Here is a 10,171-nt window from a genome sequence, read left to right on the forward strand (position 1 = left end):
GCAGTCATAGCAACTCACAGGTTTGCCATTTGACATACAGTACAACTAAACCATGTGAAAAGGGGAATTTTGGCATACAATCTTATTGCGATCCCTTGCAATAATGCTGGCCAATTTAGGAAGTAGGGCTAAAGGCTGAAGGTTAATGTGGAACTAAAGCCTCAGAGTGACTGGCGGGCTCTCCATCTGGCAGCTGTGCTCTAAAGCAGGTATTTAAAACACAGCAGCCAGGCCGTGGCAATCCACATCCATTTGTGAAAAACCACATGGACATAATTCCTCAAATCCTTGTGTTACAGCATCAGTCACAACTCTGTTGCCCGATGAGGATCTTGCCTTAGAACAGATACAAGGCTTAGGGGGAGTCATGAACTATAATTGGGATGGGCAAGAGACTTAAGTCCCCCATTTCAGCTGTGACTTAACATTTGTTTCTTTGTGAATATTTCATACGAAGAAACAGGAGTGAAACTGGTCTTGCTTTATTTTTGGTGCTTATTTTACATCCTTAAATCAGGATTGGGTCAAGTTGATCATGTTCACTGCCATTGAAATGGATAAAATAGTTATGAAAATGGACACTATACCCTTATTTGGCAACCATCTTCTGTGTAGCCTATATGGGTTTTATACTGTACATTTAAATGTCATTTGATATTAAGTCATAGATGACTCAAATTTGTTCTCAAATCACATCAAATCCGTCCCCCTTATTTTCGAGGTCTTCAAAAGTGAACAAATGCAAGAACTGAAACAAGGCAGGCACAATTCATTTCCAGTATAACTTTTTAATTTCTGCAAAAATCAAAATGTCAGACTGATACAGACAGGTCTGGACTTGGGCAGAGGAACCTGCAGCCCACCCTCCATGCAGCGTGCACATCACACATGAGCAGTAGAGCCAGCCTTTCTCTCCTCCCCTCACCCCCCCTCTGCTTTACAGTCAAATGGAATGTTCCAAAATCCCCTGCCATTGTGACAGTGCCCTAAACTTCGATAACTCAGTGCAACAGGGTACTTAAATTTGGGAGGCCCGGGTGACACACACCATCTCGTACGACAATCATAGCCACACTCTACTGGCGTCCCTCACAATAAAACTAAAGCTCAGGAACGAGCCATGTTGATTCACTGTACAGCGTAAATGGACAATTTTTTTAAAGTGTTTCTTTTTTTCCTTTAACCATTGTAAGGACATTGACCAGGCTCTCCACACGAGGGACGAAAATGACCAATAAGATACAGTTGGAAGAAAATGTGAGGTTAATCAAAGGTGGAGCTTGTTTTGGGTAGGTTGGGTGGAGGGTTTAGTCGACCTCTTCCATGCGACTGGCGTCGTCGTCACCCTCAAGGGGGGGGATCTCGTCTGTGGTGGGGGCGGCAGAGGCGGGCTCTTCTGTGGCAACGTCGTCATCATCGATACCTGAGTGGGGAGGGGGAAGCAACATCCAGTTAGACAACATACTTGGGAACACACACCCTTGCAAATTCACATTACTCAAGGTGTTTCAGACATTTGAACCCAAATCAACAAAAAAGCCCTAACAAGCCCCAACAGCTACGTGAAATAAGCCACTATGAATGGCTTATGACCTTTCCTGTTCCTCCACAAGGTTATCATGACAGACTGACTAGAGCAACAATCATGTGATAAAACCAACAGTCTTGTGCTCAAGCTGCGTTCACATACACCTAAATATAGCCACAATTGATACTTTATGGGAGGCGGTCAATGGTAAGGGCTTCGTACCAAGGCCGAGCTTGATCATCCTGTAGATGCGGTTGGAGTGCGTCTGTGGGTCATCCAGGCTGAAGCCTGAGGACAGCAGCGAGGTCTCGAAGAGAAGGATGACCAGGTCCTTCACCGCCTTGTCGTTCTTGTCGGCGTCGGCCTTCTGCCTGAGCGTCTCGACGATGGGGTGGTCGGGGTTGATCTCCAGGTGCTTCTTGGCAGCCATGTAGCCCATGGTGGAGTTGTCCCTCAGGGCCTGGGCCTTCATGATCCTCTCCATGTTGGCCGTCCAGCCGTACGTGCTGGTGACTATACAGCAAGGCGAGGACACCAGGCGGTTGGACACGGTAACCTAGGAGACAAAAAGGGGAAAGGTTGTTGCTATGGATCCAAACTCGCATGTATGGGGAGACTGGAGATCCAACCACACCACTACATCCCCTTGGAACCAGGGTTGGAACACCGGCTTTATGTCAAATGTTTGAAAAACTCAAGCTTTGGTTACGTCATGCAGGAATACGGTTAGGTTTCAAATAAAACACATGTCTAACACCACTCAACAAGCAAAAAAAATCCAAGCAACTGATTTTCGAAGAAGAAATGTTAGGTTAAAAACAAGCAGCAGAGTTAAGTCACACGTCATGGTCGCCACGGCTACAGCAAAACTGGAGATCTTCATTCTGATGCCATGTAGTAACACTCCCCAAGGTGCAAAGTAAACAAACTCAACAAATAAACCTAGCATTTGAACTCACCAAAAGAATAGGTCTAAAATCAATTATGGAACCTGTTCATGGTCGGAGAGGAAACAGTTATATATCGATGCAACAAAGTTTTAAAAAAGGGTCTGACTTCCATACCCACTGAGTCGTCAATATTTCAAAATTTTCACAGTAAGCTACAGAATACTAAATCACCTTCTCCACTTTCTTGTCCAGGATGTCCTTCATGAGTTTGCAGAGGTTCTCAAACTTGGCCTTGTCCTCCTCCATCTTCTTTTTCTCCTCCTCATCCTCTGGCAGCTCCAGACCCTCCTTGGTGACGGACACCAGGGCCTTGCCGTCAAACTCCTTCAGCTGCTGGACGCAATACTCATCGATGGGCTCGGTCATGTAGATCACCTCGAAGCCACGCTTGCGTACGCGCTCCACAAAGGCAGAATTGGCAACCTGATCCTTGCTCTCACCTAAACAGAACACAAGAGTTGTTATGGTAACGGTGAAAATCTCAGTTGCTTACAGATAACGTGCCGATAACTTAATCTATTGCTCTCAATATAGAGTTGGGTCCTCACACTCAAATTAGCCACTCTAGGAGCAGGTTTTGGTAGAGGGCAAAAGTAGTGAAACGCTTATGGGACCTCACTGGCTGCTTTAACCTAAAGTCATAAGTAAGTGTAATCCGCTTTTAAGTTGTGAGGAGGGATGCTAAAGCCCAGTCACGGTGGAGAGCAGATGGAATTCTCTACCAAAGTAAATGATTCCCGGTACAGCACTCAACAGCTGGAGGGAGAGGGTCTTTGGCCTGATCTCTCAATTTCAACATGACTTGGGAAATCTCTAGAAGGGAGTTCTTACCAGTGATGTAGTAGATGGATTTCTGGTTCTCCTTCATGCGGGTCACGTACTCCCCCAGGGAGGTCGTCTCGTCACCTGACTGGGAGCTGTGGTACCGCAGCAGCTCAGACAGCCTCTTGCGGTTCTGAGAGTCCTCATGGATACCAAGCTGCAAATGCAAAAAAAAAAAAAACACATCATGAAAAAGCCCATTAGGGTTAATGCAACAGGACCTAGTTATAATTGTAGCAGAGGCATCTTCAGAATTGGACATCCAAGCCAAACTCATTTACTGTCAGGTCAATGCACTGTGCAAACACAGAGCCTCTGTGGTTGCAGAGGAAAAACTGCTCAGTAACTACACTGAAATTATGCTGCCACTACATGAACCATGTACAATCTTGAGGACAGCGTTATTTGCAGCAAATATAGCTATTGATGCTAAAACGTCAACGTACGTAATGGAAGCACTTCACTTGCACACAAGGGCTACCAGCAGAGGACATCTCTGGTTACAGAGAAAGATCAATCGGCCAACGATGGAGTGTTACAGAAACGGGCGTGGCAGAGCAAGATGGAGAAAGGCCATCAAGGAGTGTCAGCTGCTTTTAAGTTGTGAGGAGGGATGGAGCCCAGTCACGGTGGAGAGCAGATGGAATTCTCTACCAAAGTAAATGATTCCCAGTACAGCACTCAACAGCTGAAGGGAGAGGGTCTTTGGTGTGATGTTTATTGACCTTCAAAATGCAGTACTGTGGACTATGTGTTGTATAAACCAAAATTAAATCAAATCAAGTGATTGCATTAGGACTAGAACACAGGGATTGGCTGATAAATTTACGCCAACAACAAAACATAAATCCCATATTAATGGGAAATTTGGAAAGTGCCAAGAAACAAGAATGAATGAGTTACCTTCATGTTCTTGGAGAACTGCTCGTAGAACTTCTTGTAGTTCTCCTTGTCCTCAGCCATTTCGGTGAAGAGCTCAAGGCACTTCTTGACCAGGTTCTTGCGGATGACCTTGAGAATCTTGCTCTGCTGAAGCATCTCTCTGGAGATGTTCAGGGGCAGGTCCTCAGAGTCTACCACACCACGGATGAAGTCTGGGGGGGGGAGAGGGGAGGTTTAGAGATTAACCACACATTCATACCACACAAATGGCACATGAACAGTCAGCTTTCAAATATAAGAATCAATACATTTCCAGTCTTTTCAAGAACCGTGACTTAAGCCTACCTTACGCTGACATGATTTGGGAGAGATTCTTGAAAGATTGTAGTCTTAACCAATTCCCCTCAATCAAGCTTCACTCAAAAGACTACTATCGTTCAAGAATCTTTCCCAAATCTTGTCAGTGTAAGGTAGGCTTAAAGGGATATTCCGCCATTTTTGGAAATACGCTCATTTTCCACCTCCCCTCGAGCAAAACAATCGATATTTACCTTGTTCCCGTTCATCCAGCCATTCTGTGAGTCTGGCGATACAACTTTTAGCTCCAGCCTAGCATAGATCATTGAATCGGATTAGACCATTAGCTTCTCGCCTGCTAGCTTCATGTTTAAAAGTGACTAAGATTTCTGGTAATTTTCCCATTTAAAACGTGTCTCCTCTCAAGTTAGAAAGTGCAATAAGACCAACTGAAAATGAAACCTGGCGTTTTTCTAGGCTGATTTGACATGGAACTACACTCTCATCTGGCGTAATAATCAAGGCAACTTGCAACCTACTGGCACTACTACTGCTTGTTGTCTATGGGGACTATTTTCAGATGCTGCGTACGATATCACTGCGCCTTCAGTACGTTTGCAAGTTGCCTTGATTATTACGCCAGATGAGAGTGTAGTTCCATGTCAAATCAGCCTAGAAAAACGCCAGGTTTCATTTTCAGTTGGTCTTATTGCACTTTCTAACTTGAGAGGAGACACGTTTTAAATGGGAAAATTACCAGAAATCTTAGTCACTTTTAAACTTGAAGCTAGCAGGCGAGAAGCTAATGGTCTAATCAGATTCAATGATCTATGCTAGGCTGAAGCTAAAAGTTGTATCGCCAGACTCACAGAATGGCTGGATGAACGGGAACAAGGTAAATATCGATTGTTTTGCTCGAGGGGAGGTGGAAAATGAGCGTATTTCCAAAAATGGCGGAATATCCCTTTAAGACTGACACAGTCTCACGTTCATCCAATCCTGCGATAAACTTACTCAGGTACTCTGGGATGAGTTCCTCGCAGTTGTCCATGATAAAGACCCTGCGGACGTAGAGCTTGATGTTATTCTTCTTCTTCTTGTTCTCAAAGAGGTCAAAGGGCGCACGGCGGGGGATGAAGAGAAGGGCACGGAACTCCAGCTGACCCTCCACAGAGAAGTGCTGTAAGGCAGACAAGACGCCATCAAACAAACTGCACCAACAACCTGATGCTACATGCCCAGCACCCAGAATTTTTGTGAAGCATTGACCTAAAGTCATAAGTAAGTGTAATCCGCTTTTAAGTTGTGAGGAGGGATGCTAAAGCCCAGTCACGGTGGAGAGCAGATGGAATTCTCTACCAAAGTAAATGATTCCCGGTACAGCACTCAACAGCTGGAGGGAGAGGGTCTTTGGCCTGATCTCTCAATTTCAACATGACTGGGAATTCTCTAGAAGGGAGTTCTTACCAGTGATTTAATAGATGGATTTCTGGCGAGAACTGATTAACGAAGTCTGAAAGCACCGTTTTGTCTAATGCTATACTAGTTCTACGCAAACATTTCAGAAACTACTGGGACGTTCAGAACAATATGTAGATGTTAGTATTGGCAATCTGAAACTGGCATCCAAAAGCTTTTAATTTAACCCAGAGTGAAAAGTAAAGGTGTGCAAACAGGAGTGTTACCTTCACAGCCAAATGATCTTCCCAGTCGTTGGTCAAGCTCTTGTAGAACTCCCCGTATTCCTCGGTGGTGATGTCATCTGGGTTACGGGTCCAGAGGGGCTTGGTCTTGTTCAGCTCCTCCTGGTCGATGTACTTCTCCTTGATCTTCTTCTTCTTCTTCTTCTTGTCCTTGTCCTTGTCATCCTCATCCTCGTCCGAACCCACATCCTCGATCTTGGGCTTGTCCTCAGCTTCTTCCTTCTCCTCCTCTTTGTCAGCCTTCTCCTCCTCCTCTGCTTCGTCGTCGCTGATCTCCTTGTCACGCTCCTTCTCAACCTGCAAGTCAAGTTTAATGTCAATTACTCACGAAATTGGGTAAAATAAAACATAAGAGCATTTCTACAACTACCAGTGTTAAATAGCCTCAAACTGAATACATTTATAAAAAACATTCAAGCGTAGATGAAAATGTATCTAGTTTAGATCTCAGGTCTTGTGATCTTTGTCCAGTTACAGAGAAAGGGTGTACCACAAAGACAGGCCATACTGACAGCGCCCTTAAGTCATTCAAATTAGTGGTGTACTAGAGTTGAAGGAAATGTGTGTGTGTCTTTAATGACATTCAGGACTTGCTAGTTTAGAGTCCCATCAAGTAGTGTCAGCTGCTTTTAAGTTGTGAGGAGGGATGCTAAAGCCCAGTCACGGTGGAGAGCAGATGGAATTCTCTACCAAAGTAAATGATTCCCGGTACAGCACTCAACAACTGGAGGGAGAGGGTCTTTGGTGCGATCTTCACTGGCCTTAACCATGGCTACTAGGACTATGTATTACAGAAGCTGACAATCACAATCACAAGTTCTGGATTTTTTGTTGTTGTCGTCATTTGCCACTTACAAAGAGGGTAATTGGGTAACCGATGAACTGAGAGTGCTTCTTGACAATCTCCTTCACCCTCTTCTCCTCAATGTACTCAGTCTGGTCATCCTTCAGGTGAAGAACGATCTTGGTGCCACGACCCATGGGCTCACCTATTTCAACACAGTCCAGTAACATAGACAAATCACTATGTGTGGTTTCAAAAGTCTTGTATTTACAAGTTAACTCAGCACTCTGACCACTATCCAAAGCCAACTGCTTTCCATTTAGCTAGTGGTCATTTTACAGTTAGAGAAGATGAGCATTACATCTGGACCATGTTGGACAATAATGGCTATTTATACTATATGGTGGCACCAATGACTTGGTGCATTCCATGACCACACATTCATATTCATCTTGAAGTGTTAGCACTCACCAGGATCAACCTTGACGGTGAATGAACCACCAGCAGAGGACTCCCAGATATACTGCTCATCATCATTGTGTTTGGTGACGACAGTCACCTTCTCTGCCACCAGGTAGGCGGAGTAGAAACCTACACCGAACTGCCCAATCATAGAGATATCTGCACCAGCCTGAGAGGACAAAGGAATGGGGGTTACAGTGAGTCTCGTCAACCATGTTCTGTAGAAAGCTTTGAATGGAACGGTTTCATAATGTTATGCACGTCTTATTATTCCATTTTGAACCATCGGTCACAATCGCCCCATTGACAAAACTTTCATATGTTGAGTCCCCACTAACAGGAAGACCTCAACTAGAAACTCAGATTGACACGGTACCACCACCTTCACGTAGGGCAGACACACACAACTCATTTCCCATTTGGACTATACCTGCAGAGCCTCCATGAAGGCCTTTGTTCCTGACTTGGCAATAGTACCCAGGTTGTTAATTAGGTCAGCTTTGGTCATGCCAATTCCAGTGTCAATAAGGGTAAGGGTGCGCTCATGTTTGTTGGGGATGACTTCAATCTTCAGGTCCTTCCCACTGTCCAGTTTGGTGGGCTCTGTCAAACTTTCATATCTGATTTTGTCAAGAGCCTAATAAAAAAAAGAAAAGAAAAAAGGGGCAATTAAACATGTGCTGAACAGTGCAGCTTCAATAAATCAAATACATATTTTATCAGCATTGTGACTAAGAATACTTACATCAGAGGCATTGGAGATGAGCTCCCTGAGGAAGATCTCCTTGTTGGAGTAGAAAGTGTTGATAATCAGGGACATCAGCTGAGCGATCTCTGCCTGAAAGGCAAAGGTCTCAGCCTCCTCCTCTTGGCGCATTTCTTCAGGCATCTAAGGTTATGATGGGGAAGAATTTAGCCATTAAAATCCATTCAAAACAACCACTTACTGACAACAGATTAGAACCAATAAAAGACTAACACATGTTATCTAAAACAGAAGAAAAAAAACTTTACTGCGAGTTAAATTTAATGTCCCAGACTTTCCATTCCTTGGGCCATATCAACAGCTTTTGCCCACCTATTTTAGAACCCTTCCATACAGGCCTTCACTGAACACGGTATGAGTGAGAACTATTGATGCACGTTCACTTTCACGTTCAAATTTGCCGAAAAGATAAAAAGGTCGACACAACATACCTTTCATCAATGAAAAGACACGGCGTGCTTGATTCTATAACTTTCGATTTCATATCATTCACTACCCATCACCCACGCTCGACTTTCATTTCCTTGTTAACCTACAGCCGGATATTACAGTCCCGGAGAACAACATGGCGACATCCACAGAGCACACAATGGGAGCCGCACGTGTCCGACGACGCGGTGGCTAGTTATCATTAGTTGACCGGCTAAATTGAGCTACCTATTTAGTCAGTATATGTATTTGTAAGATCATCAAACTGTCTCTTTCATTGATCTGACATCACTTACGACAAGTTGGCTTGCTATGAAGGCCAATTCATATTACCGGCACGGGCAACCAAAATGGATGCGATCCACAGAGAGCAAAATGAAACCGCTTGGCACATTCACCTAAACACGGCGAACGTCAATGTCAGGAGTTATTAACCAACTCAAGTCAATATCATTAGTTCAACCAAAGATCAATTCAATATATATATAGCTTTCACATGACCGATGCAGAGCGTTTGACAATTTGGTCAACGTTACACAACTGACTTACATCCAACTCTAATTTTTTTTACAAGCGATGGCGACTATGCTAACTGGATAGCATAACGACACGGTGCCAGAGATGCCCACAATTAACATGACTACTCTCGAGCGAACGGGGTGGAAAATAGTGTAACGTTGAAAATACTGGAAAATTCTCCACATTGACGTTAAGTGCCAGATTCAGAGGTTAACGTCAATTCACATTAACGATAACATACACCATGATGCCATGAAGTAACAGTTAACGTTGGTGTCAAACAAATGCAAACCATCGCACCTGCTCACAATGGGTTATCTGACTTTGGCCATTTCAAACGATATTTTTGGTACTGAGATTTCCCTTCAAAAATTGTTGAAAGCAAGATAGATAGGACCGACACGCAGGAATCTATTGTGGTCAAACGATTCACTGAAGAAATTAGCTAACATTAGACGTTTACGTTAGAACGACCCACCCTGTGGACGTACAAGTTAACGTTAACGTTAGCCAGACGTGAGGTAATGTATGCCGGTTGAGTTCAAACTACATAGCAAAAAATAAAGATGACACACATTCTGTATAATTCTCAGACATACCTTGGTTGATTTTGTTGGCTATTCTTGAATAAATGCGACCAATTCTATATGTCCCCCTCCGCACTCTGACGCAGGGAAATAGAAAGGGAAGTCGTTTTAAAAGACCAATGTCTATATAGCCTCAGTGTTTGAAAGTGCGGGCGTATTCATCCGCGGCTCTCAAGCATACCCTTTGCGACAGAGGCAAAAAGTACTGCAGCAGTTGCATCAAGGGCTGCATTCATTTGATAGCTCTATGCAGAATATGTTCATGTTGCACACTCAAATAAACCAAAATTAACTTAGCTCACCATTTATTTTAACGTGTATAACTTCACTGTGTTATATAAACATGTAATCTCTATCTGTATCTCCTCAATGGTAGTCTGAAATGACTTCTGTGCAGTCATGACTCAGAACTCATTTATGTTATGCACGATACTGAGCTTGA

At 43.8% G+C, this 10,171-nt stretch overlaps 1 protein-coding gene across 1 annotated transcript; it reads right to left on the bottom strand.

The window, feature by feature from the left end:
- Window positions 1–768: 768 nt before the first annotated feature.
- Window positions 769–9,889, bottom strand: hsp90ab1 (heat shock protein 90, alpha (cytosolic), class B member 1). Its single transcript, XM_062551035.1, has 12 exons — window positions 9,742–9,889; window positions 8,174–8,317; window positions 7,859–8,065; window positions 7,438–7,597; window positions 7,038–7,171; window positions 6,165–6,479; window positions 5,494–5,659; window positions 4,204–4,394; window positions 3,310–3,457; window positions 2,650–2,918; window positions 1,751–2,084; window positions 769–1,423 (listed from the first exon to the last, which is right to left on the bottom strand). The coding sequence occupies exons 2-12, from the start codon at window positions 8,315–8,317 to the stop codon at window positions 1,308–1,310; spliced, it is 2,184 nt and encodes a 727-aa protein (XP_062407019.1). The 5' UTR covers window positions 9,742–9,889; the 3' UTR covers window positions 769–1,307.
- Between the last annotated feature and the right edge of the window lie 282 nt (window positions 9,890–10,171).

Source organism: Sardina pilchardus, chromosome 12 (assembly GCF_963854185.1).
Source record: "Sardina pilchardus chromosome 12, fSarPil1.1, whole genome shotgun sequence".
Classification (NCBI taxonomy): Eukaryota; Metazoa; Chordata; class Actinopteri; order Clupeiformes; family Clupeidae; genus Sardina; species Sardina pilchardus.

Coding starts and splice junctions, on each gene's coding strand:
- hsp90ab1 (XM_062551035.1), bottom strand. CDS start 8,317: ATGCCTGAAGAAATGCGCCAAGAGGAGGAGGCTGAGACCTTTGCCTTT. Junction 4,395..5,493: donor ACTCATCCCAGAGTACCTGA/GTAAGTTTATCG, acceptor TCCCCCCCCCAG/ACTTCATCCGTGGTGTGGTA. Junction 2,085..2,649: donor TGGACAAGAAAGTGGAGAAG/GTGATTTAGTAT, acceptor TTTGTCTCCTAG/GTTACCGTGTCCAACCGCCT.